Here is an 18,358-nt window from a genome sequence, read left to right on the forward strand (position 1 = left end):
ATCGGAATCTAAAATGTGTTCCAAAAAAACCGGAATCAGAACTCTCGGAATTTGGAATGAATTTTTTTCTTACAAAATCGAAAAAATTCGGCCCGAAATCGGCCGAATTTGGATCCAATTTCCACACGTGCTTACACACACAGTTACACTTACAAAGTCAATTATTTTCAGGCCAGTTTTCACAGATAGATAAACATATTATCATTGAAAAAAAAAAAACATAATTAAAAATGTCTATACATAATTTGATATATTTTCTCCGAAATCGGCATCTAACCTTGACGAGGGGTTATACATTGTTCGAATCTCTACGCCTACGCATGTCCGAAATTCTCGATTAGTTCGGTAAGAATAACAATCCCCGCACCTCCGATTACAAGTGAGAGAGTGAGTTTTCCTCCGGGAACCAGCAGGGGCACTTTCGTAATTTCGGACGGTTTCGAGTACCGATCTGACCACGACATTGCTGCAGGAAGAACTCCAAAAAGCACCAACACTATAATAGAAACCATGATCGAAAAATAACAACTATCAGTCAACAGTCAACACCTTAAATAATGTTATATCAAAATCTAAGGATAAGAAAAAATGCAACGAAAAATAGCGGGAAAATAAATATATAAATTATACCTCCGTATGTTCCGGCAAAATCCAATGCTTTAAAGAATATTTCTGGATCGAGCAAAGATAACACCAATGGTGGAAGTAGGGTTAGTACATACGGCAGAGGCATGTTCCGACCGCTCGGAAGTTTCAGCACTGCCGATTATATTTCAGTACATCATCAGAAATTATTACGAAATAATGTCGGTGAATAAATAATTAATGAAATTACGAACGTATATGCGGAAAAATAATTATTGGACTCGAGAAATAATATACTTACAGTCGGTAAGGAAATCGGAGAGACCTAGAACAAATCCGATATAAGACGTAGCAATTGCAAGAACTGAGAACACATCCACTATTGGCTGCCGGAAAAAAAAAAATCAACATTTTGTCAATAAAATAAGCTTAATTTCGAATAAGCAAAACATTAAATGTTGTTTTAAAGAATTGATTTTCGAACCCCAATAACTCCGTTCGATGAACGCAATTGCTGTAGTGGATCGATAATCGCAGTCGAGCCAATTTCAGGAGTTGTAATAGTCCCGAGAATTACGGCATTCCATATTAAAAATAAAACGAGTGGAATAGCTGTGCCAAGAACAATTGCGGTCCTAATAAAAAAAATACTCAAGATTTCATCAATCTCAAAATCGGGACTTTGTATACATATTATGGTGTATTCTATGCGACGAATTAACAAAATTTCATCACCTTACTTTAGATAAGTTGCCTTCAAGATTCGTACAAAGAACCGGCACTACGTTCTGCAATAATAAATTAGTGTAAATACGATATCATAAGTTTAAAAAATAATGCATAGAACGAATTAAATCGAGGATCGGTTTTACTTACATGATAGACAAAAGAAAGTGCGATAATAGGTATACTTCGAGGCGCAGCTTCTAAGTTGGTTCTCAAAAGAGCATCCCAGTGTAAATCTCCACTTGCAACTACCTACGAAAATAGATCGAGATTTTGTTCGTATAAAATTTGCTGCAAATTAAAGTGAATTAAGTTCGGGTGGAGAATTAATGAAAGTGACGAACGATATGAATTATACCACAAGAGCTGTGAATGTGACAATGATGCCGAGTACTAGACCACCGTTTACCGCTCCAATAATACGTTGGCTACAAATAAATTAAAAATTCTAGTTTCAGTTCGAATCATGTTTAAATAAATCAATTTAATTATATACGTAATAGTGGGATAGAAAATGAAAACGGACCTTCCAAAGTAGCAAAGACCTCCAAAGAGAAGTGAAAACAAAGTTGCGGTTTCCCATCTGCAATCATAATGCTGCCCGTCAACACCTAACAAACAATATGAAATTTGCCGATGATAATCGATAACCTCCACAATTTATTATTTAAAAAAAAGGAATTAAATATTTTTTAAGTAGATGAAGATGGAGAAAAAGTCGAGATTGTATCCGTACGTGGGGATGCCGAGGAAGTTTGTCAAAATATCTGAAGAACGAGCCACGTAAGCAACGAGGAGGGCGTAGTGGATGAAAATGTAGGACCAGCTGCACCAGGAAAAAAAAAGAAATATCACAGTCAGATTCAAGATTAAGTTTTTATTAAAGGAAAAAAATTAAAGATCCGACCAAGCAATTTGTACTCCGGTGTTTCCGAGGGTTCTCCTGGCCATTGAAACCTGGAATTTTCAACAACAAATACCAAATGGATAAAACTTTTGATTATTTTTGGTTTGCAGTGGTTAAAATTCAAACCGTTAAGTATCACGAAACTTCAATAATCACAAGCAATTTAATCAAGGGTGTTAGAGAACTTTCGGAAAGTCGAATAAAATAATTTTTACTTGTTTTTTTATTTTTTATTCTTTTATTTTTTTTACTTATTTTCGATATTAGCACACTAAATCCCGTGTGCCCTTTTATATTGAAATGAGTTTCTTGAAATCTCGAATTGTCTTTGAAACTCAGTATAAAGATCGTAAATCCTCGCTTTGACGAATAAACATTGTTTCAAACATACATATGCAGAAGAATATGGCATGCTCGTATTGAAAAACAAAAATCGAGAAAATTACCAGTGAAACACCACCAGAACCAAGCTCACACATCGTGTTCACATTTACTTCGGCAATCAGCAGTCCCGTGACGACCTACACCATTTAGAACACGACATATCATAAGTTTCTATACTATCAAACATCGTACTTTTATCGGTTTTTTTCCTTCTTTTTTTTTTCCATATAGCACTTAAACTTAAAATGCAAATGTAATGAAAAACGAGTATAATAATAGTTACCATATACATCCAACACGAAATGCAGGTCACCGCTGATGCAAGAAATCCAGCTTCTTGTGTCACTGCAGGTATGGCAAGTATTCCTGCACCTACCTATTCACAAATACGGCAACACTAATTACGAATATGCCATGAAAGCAAGTAGTTGAAATAAAATCAAGAAATTATTTTTCCGTGAAAACACAATGGATATATATATATATATATATATATATATATATATATATATATATATATATATATATATATATATATAAAGTGAAGTAACATACAGTTGTACCAGCGACAAGGAAAATCGAACTGCTTAAGCTTCCTGGCAAAGCATTAGATACGAGAGTAATCACTAACCATAAGATACAACACCGATAAACGAATACACCAAAAGAATGCTATCAAAATATCTTTAAACTATTTGAGTGCAGGAAACGAATCACGTTCTTGTTTAATCAAATTACGTCACACCTTTTCAACTAAGAAAAGTATTAGTACACATTCACTATATAAACACAACACGAAGAATATTAAGTCGTAACATCAAAATTTGTGATATGAATCAAAACTAGTCAAGCCTCTGGTTTTGGAAATTGTAAAACTTTACTCCCACAACACAGACTATAGTTTTCGTCGAACATCTTAAACCAAGATCATTTTCCTAAATTTTTTCTGTTATATGTCAAACTAAGATCCTTCTTTTTTTTGTTATTATTATTTTATTTTATTTAATCAAATTTTCAACCAACAACAAAAGTTCTGATGAAGCCATATTCCAATCTAGACTTCAAGCAGCACAATTACCTGCATAGTTACAAACTCAAAATTGCAACTGTGCAATATACTAATTTTCATCTGCCACGTGGCACCAAAAGGAATTCCCACTACTAACAACATTATAATAATTTGAACTTCAAAAATAAAATAAGCAACAGAAAAATAAAATAAAAGCAAAGTATTCTAATAATATATACCAGGTTCCCTTTTGAGTGTGGCTTGATTAACGTTTGAAAACAGGCTCTCAAATCCATGAACTTGTTCCCCTGCATCAGCTTGTTGTACCAGCTGCTCATTTTCTTGTCCAGTGGAAGATGGTTCCTTCGAGAAGCATTTGACCGATGCCCTCGAAGGAGACTCAACAAAGATGCGACGATTTGAAGAGGCGGCGATAAATATTTTCTGGTTCTTGATTTTGCTGATTAGGGTTCTTGGATTACTGTGAAGTGAAGATTTTGGAGTGTGTGCTGGAGAAGATGACGGTGAAAAGGAACACACCATCATCGTATGGGAATTGTTTTCTTGATTTTTATTTCGATTTTTTTATTGGGTTTGCTGATTTTTGTTTGGATTTCTTTTTTTTTTTTGTTCAAGGCAAAACATCTTTGAAATTGGTTGATGTGTGGGCCCTTGTGAGTTTTACTTCATTCATTTTTTTCATTTGAATTTGGATAAATTACACACACACACACACTATTATGTAATTCTTGATTTTTTTATTTTCGAATATTATTTATTCTCATCAACTTCAAATTAATTTGACTACTAGTGATTCTAGTACAATAATTAAAGTTCAATTTTTTATGAGTTTTAGATTGTGCTTTATATTTGTTAAATTGTGGTTTTGATGGTTGAATTAACACCTAATGCACTAGAGATTAAAGTGCATGGATTATGCACATGCAGTTGTGCACGTGAACGTGAGAAACACATGGAGGTTGTTATCTGTAGTTCGTGAGTTGGATGAAAAGCAGTTAATCCTATTGCCTGACAGATATATAGTGCACATAGAATCATGTGTCTTGAAGTACTAAATATATAAACCTCATTCTTGAGCTCCAAGACAAACGATGAACATTAGAGAGGGAGAGAAAGCTGGAGTAAAGATATGCGAGAAACAATTTATGAATGATTAGGGTTTTTTGGCGGATTATGAGAATTGATTTTTAAGATCATGATATTAATATCTATATCGCGGGTGTACTGATTTGTAATCTCGAGGTCTAGTGGATTGTAATGTATTGCTCCCGGGAACGTAGGACTCTCATTGAGTTTCGAACCTTGTAAAACTTAATTATGGCCTTCGCCTTCTAAGATGAGCTTATCATGTGTGTAATTGTGTATCTTTGAGCTTGATTTTCTGAAGTATGACCACGATCAATTCACAACAATATTTCTCGAAATTTATTTCAGAGACTTTTTGTCTAATTTCTCATCAAAGTATACTCTAAGAATTAGAACTTTTTTATATATTAAAAAAAATTAAAAATAAAATCAGAACTCTAAAACTTAATTAATCATAAACCGGACAAAAAAAGAGCATCAAAATCAGTCAACCAAACCCCAAACCGGTTTGCTTTCATTTGTCCATATCCAATACCAGAGAAAAATAGCACAAATTACTAAATAAATTCCGAAAATTCATAAGCACGTGCTGCAAGACTCATTTTTTAGAAAAAAATTAACTGTATTTACTATTTTAGTGGGCTACTGCGCTGTAATCTACTCTCCAGTCCTCCTCCCCCAATGGCTTCCTCCTCCCATTCCCTCTGCAGTCACCTAACCTACGGTTCTTACAGTGCCAGAAACCACTTCATTTCTTTCAACAAAGGCTTTCTCTCTCTAAATTCTTCGTTTAAGCCACGTGGGGGGTCGTCTTTTAACAAAAAGATTCAATCTTCGAGAACCCATTTGATCAGAGCTGCGTCTTCTGATTCAAACAATGCCAGACAAAAAGTAGAGGTATCTTCTTTATTTATTATTAATTTATTTATTTTCAAAGTCAATTGTAGGATTAGGGTTTCAGAGCTGAATTTTTGCTCAGGTGATGCTAAGTGTCAAATTTTGTTTGTCTTTTAATTTATTGTTTGAAGAAAAAAAAATAATCATCAGAATTTATTTATTTAAAAAAAAAATTATTGAATTTTGTGTGTTTTTTAGGTAGTGTATGATCTTGAAGATAAGTTTAGTAAGATTGCAGATGAAGTGGATAGAGATGTAGGGATGACAAGGCTCACTCTCTTTTCTCCCTGCAAGGTAAGGTAATTTAATTTTTAACAAGGCTTCGTTTCGATTGACGGATTTGAAACGAATACATTTTTAATGATTTCGAATGGGAATGATTTGGAATCCAATGTCAAATGACTCGATCCAAACGACGTCAGTTTGATTCGTTTACGATGGATTTGAAATCCCCTCGTCATTCTAAAGGGTGTCGTTTTGCGTTGTGCGCAGATTAACGTTTTCTTGAGAATAACTGGCAAAAGAGCAGATGGATTTCATGATTTGGCGTCTCTCTTTCATGTAAGTAGCACTTCCCGTTTTGTGTTTTCCAGCTCTTGTTTTATGTGTTTGGTAATTACGAATTGATCGAAAGTTTTGTTTCGATAGTTTCGTAAAATGTCATTACAACTTCTTTTGACTTCATTCAGGTTATCAGTTTAGGAGATAAAATAAAGTTTTCATTGTCCCCATCAAAGTCAACGGATCGTTTGACTACAAATGTTCCTGGAGTTCCCCTAGATGACAAAAATTTGGTAAACTACATACAAGCTCTTTCTTTAGTGCCCTATTTTTTCTTCGTTGGTCGAATATTCATTAGTTTTCGTCTTTGTTTTTTGGCAGATAATTAAGGCACTTAATCTGTTCCGGAGAAAGACAGGCTCCGACAAATACTTTTGGGTAAATTCAACGACTCTGAAACTATTCGACTTTTTTCGTTGCAAATATAACGGACTCAATTGGGGCATGTTTTTTTTTTTTCCTTTTTGTATTTAGATTCATCTTGATAAGAAAGTGCCGACAGGAGCTGGCCTTGGCGGCGGTAGCAGCAATGCCGCCACTGCTCTGTGGGCGGCAAATCAGTTTAGTGGCTGTGTTGCTACCGAAAAAGATCTCCAAGATTGGTCGAGTGAAATCGGCTCGGATATTCCCTTCTTTTTCTCTCATGGAGCTGCCTATTGTACGGGTAGGGGTGAGGTATGTCTTCGATTTTTACTAAGTTGGTTTACTATTTTTTCCTAAATTAATACACGTAGACGAGTTTTATGCCATATAGTTTAGCATAGTGGATTAATCAAAACTTATCGGTGGATTTTTACGTTGAATTGAGCAGGTAGTCGAAGATATTCCGCCACCTGTCCCCATCGACACACCTATGGTTCTCATTAAACCGCAAGAGGCATGCTCAACTGCCGAAGTTTACAAGGTACACCTATAGATAGATAAACTGTAGTTGCTTGCGCCTAAAGTTAAAACATTTTATTTAGTTGAGCATCAAAAAGTCGTTTTATGATGTTCTCGTTTTCTCAGCGTCTTCGGTTGGATCGAACGAGTCAAATTGATCCTTTGACTTTGCTAGAGAAGATTTCGAATAGCGGGATCTCACAGGACGTTTGCGTCAACGATCTTGGTATACATTGTATTTCTTTATATTTATATTTATATATGTATAAAACTATATATATTTTGTGCTATACGTCATTCGATTTTTCTTTTTCTGTTATTACAGAAGCTCCAGCTTTCGAAGTGCTTCCATCACTTAGGAGATTAAAACAGCGCATAGCTGCTGCAGGTCGAGGCCAATACGATGCAGTTTTCATGTCCGGAAGGTATGTTACAATAATCACACACACACACACACACACACACACACACACACACACACACACACACACACACACACACACATTTATGGATATGAGAAAAGCTTATAAAAAAAATTCCCCGAAATTTTGTAACTAATAATTGATGTGGTGCAGTGGGAGTACGATTGTGGCGGTAGGTTCTCCGGACCCACCTCAATTTGTGTACGACGATGATGAGTACAAGAATGTGTTCTTATCAGGTAAACATTGTCACTCTAATCAATTAATCGTATCCATTTCAAATATCGAGGCTCATTGAGTTTCAGCCAAGTGGTTTGTTTGATCAAGTTATTATTTTGCAAAATGTAAACTCGAGTTTCTATTTATTTTGTTTTATTGTTCAAATGCTCGTATTATCATTTTAAGTCGTTTATATTTGACAAAGTTGTGTACGTACAATGCAGAAGCGAACTTCATCACCCGGTCGGATAATCAATGGTATGCAGAACCTCATTCACTGCATGAAGGCGCTCTCTCGCAAACAGGGTCTTCTCTTTCTTTTCAGTAGGAAAGAACAATAATTGGTTGTGCAAAAATGAAAATGTATCTGTTGTAATACTTTCGTCAGCAGCCGATTACGAAAACAACACTAGCTTTTGTTAATCGGTAGGAAAAATATAAAGAACCAAATTTTAAGATAAAAAACGAGCATTATAAACGTCAGCAATTCCAATGCTTTTTTCCACTAAGATTTGGCAATTCACAACATCAACATGGGGAAGAAAGCATCATAATAAGGGAAACCATATCCAAATCATATATCTGGTCTTTTTTTTTTTCATTTCTTTCTTTCTTTATTCTAAAAAAAAAAATCGCCTCCCCGTCTCAGAGAGAAGGGGAGGAAACAAACTGTCTGGGTAAACTGAAAAGATCCCTCTCTTCAAAAGCAGAAGTCCATTCCCTCGAACCACCGCCAGTCGGTTCCACACCCACTCCTCCCTCCTGCAACCCTGGAATCGAAACACCACCCCCACTGGACAGAACCGGTCTCATTCCTGACATCACACCCATCGAACCATAACCAAACGAATCATACGAACGGGCGTTGCTCTGCAAAGAGTAGCTCGAACCACCACCACCCCACAAGCCACTGGACCTTAACGTCGAACCGCCAGCGTCCAAGCTCCAGTCTATGTTGGTGTAATCGAACTCCAGCATCGAGCTGCCTGTGTTCCAGTCCACCGGAGATGAAGAACCAGACGAACCCAGTCCGGAGAAAAGCCCAAGTGAAGAAGCCACACAAAGTGGCGGCGATGCACCACCTCTGCTCCACAAACCGCTCCCCCTTATGGTGGTTCCCTGAGAATCCACCACCGAGCTGCTACTACTATTGGGCACAAACTGCTGCTGTGGTTGGTAATGGAATGGGCTGTACATTAGATTTGGATTTGCATTTGGATTTGGATTTGGATTTGGATTTGGATTTGGATTTGGATTGATGTTGATGGGGCTAAGGCCTGTAGAGGCGGTGACAGGTGGCACCAACACACTGGACTTCATTGAATCCACACTACTGGGGTACCAGCCCATTGCCGCCTGAGGAGGGGGAGGTGGAGGCGGAGATGGGCTAACACTTGAGCTAGGATTAGCCACCTGCTTCGCGTTAATGGATTGAGGCCGCTGCATAACAGTGACTGGTTCTCTCACTGATCCGAGCTGCAAGTTCTTCAATTCATTTCCAACAGACAGAAAACGAGTGGCTGGGGGATGCGACGAAGAAACTTGCACAGGTGGTGCTAATGAAGAAGAAACGGGCGGGTAAGATGCTGAACTTGGCCCCCTTTTATCTGCAGGCACAGTGCTCTGCTGCGTTTTGGACGGTACTTTCTTCAATGGCTGAATATTTTTTGTCCCAAGATCCACAGAAGGCCCTACTGTTATTGGAACTTTGGTATAATTGAAATCCCTTTCATCCCTTTTCTGTTGTATAATAGCAGATGGAGTGGCTTTTGTTTGTACCCTCGTTGCATTCTGAATTATGGCCATTGGTTGCTTTCCATTGGCTGCATTCGGAGGATCGCCAGTTTCTTCCAGCTTGGGAGGCTCTTGCTTCTGCGACTTCAACGTTTCTTCAGCCTGCTCGAGGTCGCCCTCACAGGAAACTATAGCTCTTTCAACCTCCTGCTTGGAGGCCTTGTACCGTATTTCCATGTCTGTAATCCGCAAAAGCTCTTCTGATATGTCGATTTTTAGATTTCCACCACCTTCAAGATTACGTTCGATGCGCTTGTCTTCTTCATTTCCTTCAAAAAGCCAGGCTACTGATTGTTCTACTCGGCCTTCGTTCAGCATAAGTGCCATTGTCGCCCGTTCTTGGGTGAAACCCATGGCCACTAGTTGTTGAGAAAGTGCTTCTAGCTTTCTCGACATGAGGTAGCCTCTGCATCGCTCATGAAGTTCTTGAGCTCGCCTCTCCTTTTGCCGCTGGTGTTTTCTCTCATTCTTCTGGCGTACTTTTTCTCTCTTGTCATTGTCAGCTCCTGGCACGGATTCCTGGCGAGATGGGGGTTGAGATGTTTTTTCTTTGAGGTCTTCCGACTCGCCAGACCAGCTGCCATTATTGGAAACAGAATCACACTCGATTCCGTTATGATCATCTGCATCATCTATTTTACCGAAACGACCATTCGCGAGAAGCGGACTAGCGGAAGGAACTGGTGCCGGCTCTAATGTATGGAATGTTCCTAGAAAAGGATTATATCCACTTGCAGGGATCCCTCCGCTGGTATTAGTATGACCTGAAGGCTTTGAAGAACCCTTCTGCGGTTCCTTCCCAGCCTTTTTGTCTTTCGATTTCGATCTGGAAAAAGACATGGCCTCAAGTTCAAGTCTGATTTCTGTAACACTGAAGGAAAAAAACTCCATTAGCAATCAAGACAACTAACTCAACCGAATAAGTGTAGATGTACTGAGGGTATTTGTCTTGTGTTCCCACTAATGACATGGTTCTGCACTACAGTTAGAGAGAAGAAAAAAACAATACAAATCACCAAGTTTAAAACTACAAATGAGGTACAAAGGAAACAGGAAAAGTATCAAAGAAGCTCAAGAGCAAAGACCAAAAGCTCAATAAGTACCAGGAAATTTATAGAGAAACTGGGAGTATGATGATAAAAAAACGAAACCGATATGGAATAATAAGTTTTTCCTCAAATACTCTGTTATAGAAGAAGTATACCAATCTACATTTTTCGTCATTACAAATGAAAAGTTTCAGCAGTGAGATTGTAGGTAAACCAGAAGCTAGAAGTGCCATTGAAACCAAACTTTCATGATATGTTTTCATAATGAACCAAAATTACTTGTCATGGAACAGGAACTTGTCATGAATAGACACCAAAGGAAATAAAAAACTCGATAAAAGAACTTGACGTATGTAATATATTAGATGCCAGCTGGTCTTCCTATTACGAAACCTACATGTTTTGTAAGTGTATCATGCATGTAAAAAAAGTCGTCTACGTAGTGACAATACATAAAACTAGGAAAAGTGAAATCTAGTTAACAATTTTATTCAAAGATGACACGTAGAAAGAAGAAGAACACAACTAATCATGTGGGCCATCACACTCAGGTGAAAGCAGTAAAGGGTCCCAGCATCTAATTATATATGTAGATTACGCAAAAAGTCGAAGAATCTACAAATCATTTATCATATATGTATACAAAACGAAAAATACACGTACGCACAACACGACATAAACGCCAATTAAGGTGGGATGGAACACAAAAAAAGTATGCATATATTTCAATAACTACAAAGATAAAGATAGCGACTAAATACAGCATTTCCTTAATAACTAATACCAAGACAACCATCCAAAGGAAAAACAGGATAAAAACAGCTCAAATTTCTCTGTCTATTTATCAGCTTATCCTGCAAGTTTCTTTACTTTCTGTGTACTAATTGTCTGCAATTCCAACTTCTCGTATCCTCTGTGATAAATCCATGGACAAAAGATACATTCCTTTCGACTAATAAACACACGAATGTAAGATCTAGTCCTCTAAATTTCCAACTGTATATTCATTTCAGACTTTATATATACTAGATATATCAACCAGAGCTAGTAGACTCATTTAATTAATTGCATTGGGTCCATTCTCCTTTTAAATGGTCACGTATCATAGTAATTCCAATGTTTATAATTTCCGTATCTTAATAATTACTCTTACTACGTCATAATAATTTAAAAACTACCGCTGAAACTCAACTTCGCGCCAAAATTCACATACCTAAAAAGCTTTTGCCCACGCACTGCTTTCTCTTCGACATCCACATTTACCCATTCTTCTTCATCTTAGTTAAATTATTTAACATAAAAAAACATACAGGGTGCTTACACAAAAAAAAATCATTTCCATGCCTATGTATCAAACAAAAAATAAAAGGAATCATGGAAATGCTAGATATTTAATTCAATCCAGGGTTCTCGAAGATATTTCCGCCAACAGAAAATTTGGATTGAAAATTGAAAGTTCATCCACAGGCAAAAACAACGGCAAACCAACAAATAAATGCATGTAAAAAGTTCACCATAAAATGATGCAATAACAATTTGAGACACATCAAATCTACGCCCACCCACCCCTATCCAAATAATAACAAACCCTAGGCAACATGCAGATCAGCCAATCAACAGACTTGCTGCATCGATTAATGACGAATAGCTAACCAGCTGATCAATCCCCAAGCAAATGAACAAAATTGAACACCCCCACCCAATTCCATGAGCTCGAATTCGTAGGACGAACAATGAAAAATCAAATTCAAAAAATAAAAATTAATAAAAAAATGTCAAGCCACTCCCAACCCTAGCCACCGGCGATCGATCACCAAAAAAAAACATAGATATACACACACATACAAAAGACGTGGCGGAGCGTCACCTGTAACGGATCGATTGATGGAGACAGAGGACGCTGTCAATTTTTGTTCGTTGTTGTTCAAGGATGGAGGATTGGATTTTGCTTAGAGAGAGAATTCGCGAGAGAGAGAGAGAGAGAGAGAAAATGTTAGAGAGAGAAAGTACAGTTGCAAAAACATATATAAATAAAGAGAGAGAGAGGAGTGAGATGGCTAAACGCGGGGCTGAAAAGTGAAAATGTAAATGAATCGACCCGAGATTAGGGTTTTTTTGTCTTTTTTTTTTTCCTTTTTTTTCATCTGTTCGATTTTTTTAATTATTATAAAACGTATTTTTTTTATTTTTGTAATATTATTGTAACATTACAATAATACTTTACTATTACCGTATTACGTATTATTGCACATATTATCTACATATAATATAGAGAAAATATATTATTTTTTTTACCTAATTATTTAGTTTCTAAATGCGGTAGATTTTAATCATTTTATATCATTATCTAAATTAAGTGATGGAGATCTGGACACGTATGCATTGGATTTGCAGGATTTGTTTTTTCATTACTCAATGTTTATTTTCGTACAACTTACTATTGTAAACTATGTTCGATATGTCAAAACCTCTTATCGATGAGAATCAACTGAATATCTCGTTAATTAAAAAACATTTTGTAGAAGAGAGCTGGGAATGACGATATGTTAGTTTGACGTTACAACATAAATGGAGGATTCTCGATATGTGATATACTATTTTGAATATCGCAACGAGAAATGAATGTAAACACATCATCGAACAACTCTTTAGGCAACGGTTTAGGAACTGACTAATGGGCATTTTAAAACCTTTTTCGTACTAGGGAAAACTTACAAAAACGAATTTTTTTGTCGTCTTGTACGATCTTACAACTTGTACGACAATTTGTGAAGATTTACCTCATTGCTTAGCCATTTGCTAAGTGTGTTTTGCTTCAAATGAAGTTTATTAACACAAATGTTGAAATTATTTTTCCACTTAAAAGAAAAAATGCATAATTAGTTATTAATTTCCATCGATCTCATATTCCCATTCAGTTCAGATTTTCACCATTTTCAGAACTTATTGTTAAACTGGAGGTGAAAGTCGGGTACAACGGAATATAATCATATTTGATATAGTTATAGTAGAAAAATAAATTAGAAAATCGACGAAAATTAAAATCAAACTAGAAATCGAAAACTCAAAAATTCCACATATATGTCTAAATTCAATCCAAAATATTCGTTAAAACATCTGAAACCGAAATTTCATAAATGAAAATAAGAATTTCCAAAATCGAAAAGTTTCAAATTAGAATCACCGGAAATTGAAAATCCAGTTCCAATTTTAACCATGATATATCTTTTGTGAGTTTCACCGCTAGGTTTGACCGTTGACCAAGTCGTGGATTTATACTGGCCAATTAGGATAAGAATCTTCCAGCGTGTTCCCCAGCATGACCTTTCTCGTGTTTCCCTTACGTGGCAAACTACCATTGGGTAATTCAAAGCACCATCACTTTATCACCACGTGGCAGGTGTGTAATGGGTAAAAGTTAAAAATAAAAAAATTACAAAAAAACCCGGTTCCTTCGATGCTACACCCGGTGAAAAACACCGGGTGGGTCTTCTGCTGCCACGTGTTCTTTTTTTTATTTTTCTAAAACCCCTAAAGGTAAACCCTAGCGGGGAATCTATTATAAAATACAAAAAAGAGACACGTGGCAGCAGAAGACCCACCCGGTGTTTTTCACCGGGTGTAGCATCGAACAAATCAAAAAACCCTAAAAATACAAAACGGGAGTGTAGAAAAGTAAAAGGCTGGTATGAAGGGAGTGGAGGGTCCGAGAAAGTCAGAATCCGACAAATATTTTTATTTCTTTCTTTTTAATATTTTATTATTTTATATATTTTTTAGTTTTAATTAAAATATTAAATACTATTATTTTTATTTACATAAATAACATTGTGGGAAGGCGTAAACAATTTCGAATTTTTTTGCGGGCAACTGGTGGCGTTTCTGGCTGGGTTACCTTCTTCAAACCTATACATATATATTATATATTTTTTATTTATTTATAGGTGTGTGTATTTGTGTGTGTATATTTGTATGTATAGGCTAGGGTTTGAGATTTGAAGTCTCTCTGCAAGGTTGGCGCCATGAGAAAGAAGCTCGACACTCGCTTTCCAGCCGTAAGCACTCCTCTCTCTCTCTCTCTCTCTCTCTCTGTGTGTGTGTGTGTGTTTGAAGTATGATTTTTTTTAAATGTTTTATTTAAAGGTTAGATTGTTGTGGAAAGGACTTTTAGACAGTTATCTGTATAAACCTTATGTAATAAGTATGTTTTGAGGGCGAAAGGCTGATTTTTGTGTTTGCTTAAGAACAAAATTTGATTTGTTAAAGCTTTTAAAACTCATGGCCATGTGTTTAATTGCTGCAACAAGCTAATCAATTTCCGGCTTTAAATGTTTTCCGGAAAATCGACACTTTCTATCGGTCACGATTTTAGCCGTCGGAATTCAAACGAAACGGGAGTTTTACTCGGTGTTAACTTTAAATGATTGTATCCTTGTTCTGTTATACGATTGATTTTTTTTTACGTTTTGTAGGCTCGAATTAAAAGGATTATGCAAGCCGACGAGGAAGTGGGAAAGATTGCTATGGCTGTACCCCTTTTAATGTGTATGTATTTAGCAAGTGGTTATCCTTTTGTTTTTCCGTATTTCGAAAATGCTGAAGATTCTACTGTTTGGAACTCGTCTCTCACTTATTTTGTGTAATTATATCTATATGTATATGCAGCTAAAGCTCTCGAATTATTTCTGCAAGATCTATGTGGCCAGACGTACGAGGTTACCCTTGAACGGGGAGCGAAAACTTTAAATTCTTTGCATCTGTACGTTTTTCTTCCGGGACATGTTCTCCCTTCCCTTTCTAATTTGGTTCGATTTGTTTTTTATTTCTTCATATATTTACGCATGAATTTGCCGTTGTCGTTTCATTGTGTACCGCGCCTTCACTTGCAGGAAGCAATGTGTACGGAGGTGCGGCGCGTTCGATTTCTTGAAGCATGTCGTTAGTAAGGTTCCTGATTTGGGTGGTTCGGATGCTGCTACAGAGGATAAATCCGCTACCAAAAGAAGGTTTGGCAAGATATAATGAAGTTGTATTCTTAAACGAAATAAATTGAAAACAGCAAGTTAACTGTAAATGATCTGTTGAATGCAGGAAGATCTCAGAAGATGAAGATGGCAACTGCGACGAGTCTAAAAGAATTCGCATCGTAAGATAATCTACAACTTCTTAACTGGACCATGTATTTTTTCCCCGTTTTTATGAGCATGAATACCTTTTGAAGCAAAAAATAGTAGTTCAGAGAGCTTTTAACTAGGACGCGTCTTATTGTGAACATATTTATTAGCACTTGGTCGTCGTCTTTCAGTTACAATTTAAAACTACTCACGGATGTTTTCTTCACTGCAGCAGGAGACACACAGCACCACCACTAATAGGAGGGGCAGGGGTGGACGAACGGGTAGAGGCAGGGGAGTAGGAAGGGGCCGCGGTCGTGGTCGTGGTAGAGGCAGTAGAACACCGGAGGGCGAATCGGTCATTCATCACGAGAAATACGAAGAAGATGTCGACAGCCCACACCGGAACGACGAGAATCAGAAAGAAGCTGTTGCTGCGGGTGATGCAGATTCAAGAACCGTAAGTGGAAGCGAGGAAGATAAACCGGTTCGAGATTTTGACCTCAATGTTGACCTGAACGAGAACGGGTGTCCCACATTGACATTAGCAGATGCTCGTTCCGAACTTCCGAAGAAGAAGAAGAAGCCAGTAGCTACAGAAGTGAAGCATGAAGATATTCCTGGTTGGTCCATGGATGACATGAAAAGGATGGGTATTGATCCCGTTCAATTTGCTAATTCAAATGGATGGATGGATGAGGAAGACGAAGATTATGACGAAGAAGAAGAATAGTATGTACAGTGCAATCTTGCTCTTTGCTTTATCAATTTATATTAACACTGTGTAGGTAGTTAACTCGTACGGTTATCTTAGATTAGACGGCAGGTGATTAGGGACTGTAGGGATGACAAATTAGGATAGAAACAACGTAGCTGGAGCTGAATTTGAAAGTCTCCGTGTCCAAACATGTAGGATTTCGGTTGATGTACAAATTTGTATAGCCGACTAAAAACAGCAACTTTTGGAATCTAGTTTACAAGGAATGGAGTCGAGTTTTTGCATATCGTGCATCTGTTTTTAGCTAGGATTTTACCGTTGTATCTCCTATATGTTACACCTAATGAAGAATTCGGGAAGTTTTCCATCTTTGACTTACACACGTATTACACATGCGTGTGTGAACGCGAGCACCCTTTAATGTAATATAGTGTTAGAACCAGGGTATAGCAATAATGATCAAGGCTAGATTATGAATCTTTGTGTGCGTGCGCGCGATTCTTGGCTCAAGATATAGGTGAAATCGTGCGTATTTCATAGTTGAAATAAAAAACTCGTGCAAGAAATATCGTGCAAACAGAGTGCTATCTTCACAATTCATAAAACACAAGATCATCTGCGTAAAAAGGCAATAACTAGCAAAGATGAAGCAACCACCATACATATATATAACATCAAACACCATTCCCATCAGTAAGCAGTACATATTACAGTTACTACCCTTGATACTACACCACACTATATCAAGTTAGAGAAATATAACCTTAATTGCCGAAATCAGATAAGCTAACATTATTGAACTCGAGAGGGAGCAAGAATCATAATCGAGGAAGAGGTAGGTATCCCCCTCAACTACGATCAACGTGCCTCAAAAGTTCCAAGTTATTTATTTAAATACCGCCATAATCTGATCGGAAATAAGCCAAATTCAAGCATCGCCAACGTGCTTGAACTCCTGCACTTCCTTGAAGTTCATCCATGGCTTCACCCAAACCTTGGCCTCGTACACTTTGTGGTGCTCCCCGTCGGCTGCCTCAAGCGTTATGTGGTACATGGTACCGGCCACTACTTGCTCCTTCACGTTGGTTACCTTCTTGAATTGCAAGAGCGCATTCTGATAAACCATCAACATCCCAATACTATTAGCCAAATTTGCATATCCAAGTAAACCCCCCAAATTATGCACAATGAAATTCAATTTTTCGCTTATTTAAAACACAACGAATGCACAGATTTTGCAGAGAAGTTTCACTATTCTGGAACAATAAGCAACAATGTCGAAGTAAGAACGTAAATTACGTGTAGTCAAATTCACTTTTTTGCTGATTCATACAACAAAAGATGCATAAAACTTCAAAGAAAATTCCAAATTCTGTAATAATGGCAACAAGCAGCGTTTTTATTTGCTGTACATCGCATTGAAAAATCAACGATAAGCTAATTAAAAATTTTAGGCAAATTTCAGATCCAAGTAGTAAATACCTAAACTATGGACGATCAAATTTCTATTCACTCCTTTCTAATTATTTATAAATCCATAAAACTAAACGAAATCCAAAGTTTCGGATCCAGAAAAGCAAGACATTGATTAGTAATTCAATACGTAACAGAAAGAAGAAAAAAAAATGGATAATTACTGCGACGATCGTCAAAATAATGAAAAAATATATATATACCTGTTTCGTGTTGTGATCATCGACGGCAAATTTAGCGAGATCGTGAATTTCGAGAGAGTTCTGAGATCCTTCGGTCTGGCGAATAGCTCCGGTTGCCATTTTCGTAAATAGAATTATTATGCAAATAAAAATGTGACTGTGTAATGAATAATAGTAGCAGGGTGGTATGGGGACTAGTATTTATAGGCGCGGAAGTGGTGGTGGTGGTGACGGGTGAGTGGTGGGGGGCTGGGTAGGGGTAAAAATGGAAGAATCGCAAATCCGCATCCAAAAAAGTTATCCAAAACGCGGACAAGGAAAATTGACGA

General features: G+C 37.0%; 5 protein-coding genes across 7 annotated transcripts; 2 read left to right on the forward strand and 3 right to left on the reverse strand.

Moving 5' to 3' along the window:
• Positions 1-50: 50 nt before the first annotated feature.
• On the reverse strand, positions 51-4,283 carry LOC105956150 (Tryptophan/tyrosine permease). Its single transcript, XM_088816460.1, has 14 exons — positions 3,851-4,283; positions 3,158-3,198; positions 2,886-2,978; positions 2,665-2,739; positions 2,219-2,268; positions 2,048-2,137; positions 1,838-1,894; positions 1,670-1,739; positions 1,462-1,563; positions 1,321-1,373; positions 1,070-1,220; positions 887-971; positions 631-759; positions 51-496 (listed from the first exon to the last, which is right to left on the reverse strand). Exons 1-14 carry the CDS (start codon positions 4,155-4,157, stop codon positions 315-317), a joined length of 1,485 nt encoding a protein of 494 aa, XP_088672586.1. The 5' UTR covers positions 4,158-4,283; the 3' UTR covers positions 51-314.
• Positions 4,284-5,264: 981 nt separating this feature from the next.
• Positions 5,265-8,106, forward strand: LOC105971461 (4-diphosphocytidyl-2-C-methyl-D-erythritol kinase, chloroplastic). Its single transcript, XM_012996339.2, has 11 exons — positions 5,265-5,615; positions 5,814-5,909; positions 6,108-6,176; positions 6,305-6,409; positions 6,498-6,554; positions 6,651-6,851; positions 6,988-7,080; positions 7,185-7,284; positions 7,384-7,483; positions 7,634-7,719; positions 7,924-8,106. The coding sequence occupies exons 1-11, from the start codon at positions 5,400-5,402 to the stop codon at positions 8,025-8,027; spliced, it is 1,227 nt and encodes a 408-aa protein (XP_012851793.2). The 5' UTR covers positions 5,265-5,399; the 3' UTR covers positions 8,028-8,106.
• A 64-nt stretch (positions 8,107-8,170) lies between these two features.
• LOC105971332 (Ubiquitin-associated/translation elongation factor EF1B protein) lies at positions 8,171-12,632 on the reverse strand. 2 transcript variants are annotated; one of them, XM_012996249.2, is made up of 2 exons: positions 12,410-12,632; positions 8,171-10,356 (listed from the first exon to the last, which is right to left on the reverse strand). In XM_012996249.2, exon 2 carries the CDS (start codon positions 10,331-10,333, stop codon positions 8,345-8,347), a length of 1,989 nt encoding a protein of 662 aa, XP_012851703.2. In that variant the 5' UTR covers positions 10,334-10,356; positions 12,410-12,632; the 3' UTR covers positions 8,171-8,344. The 2 variants fall into 2 exon arrangements, with proteins under 2 accessions (XP_012851703.2, XP_012851647.2); XM_012996193.2 differs by having other exon boundaries at positions 8,171-10,364; positions 12,410-12,631.
• Positions 12,633-14,358: 1,726 nt separating this feature from the next.
• LOC105971109 (uncharacterized) lies at positions 14,359-16,658 on the forward strand. Of its 2 annotated transcripts, none has more exons than XM_012995985.2 (6): positions 14,359-14,597; positions 15,015-15,087; positions 15,208-15,301; positions 15,432-15,548; positions 15,634-15,688; positions 15,889-16,658. In XM_012995985.2, exons 1-6 carry the CDS (start codon positions 14,565-14,567, stop codon positions 16,387-16,389), a joined length of 873 nt encoding a protein of 290 aa, XP_012851439.1. In that variant the 5' UTR covers positions 14,359-14,564; the 3' UTR covers positions 16,390-16,658. The 2 variants fall into 2 exon arrangements, with proteins under 2 accessions (XP_012851439.1, XP_012851503.1); XM_012996049.2 differs by having other exon boundaries at positions 14,383-14,597; positions 15,892-16,658.
• A 374-nt stretch (positions 16,659-17,032) lies between these two features.
• LOC105971252 (cysteine proteinase inhibitor A) lies at positions 17,033-18,218 on the reverse strand. Its single transcript, XM_012996128.2, has 2 exons — positions 18,051-18,218; positions 17,033-17,488 (listed from the first exon to the last, which is right to left on the reverse strand). Exons 1-2 carry the CDS (start codon positions 18,147-18,149, stop codon positions 17,303-17,305), a joined length of 285 nt encoding a protein of 94 aa, XP_012851582.1. The 5' UTR covers positions 18,150-18,218; the 3' UTR covers positions 17,033-17,302.
• Between the last annotated feature and the right edge of the window lie 140 nt (positions 18,219-18,358).

This window comes from Erythranthe guttata, chromosome 4 (assembly GCF_056151865.1).
Source record: "Erythranthe guttata isolate IM_541 chromosome 4, IM_541, whole genome shotgun sequence".
Classification (NCBI taxonomy): Eukaryota; Viridiplantae; Streptophyta; class Magnoliopsida; order Lamiales; family Phrymaceae; genus Erythranthe; species Erythranthe guttata.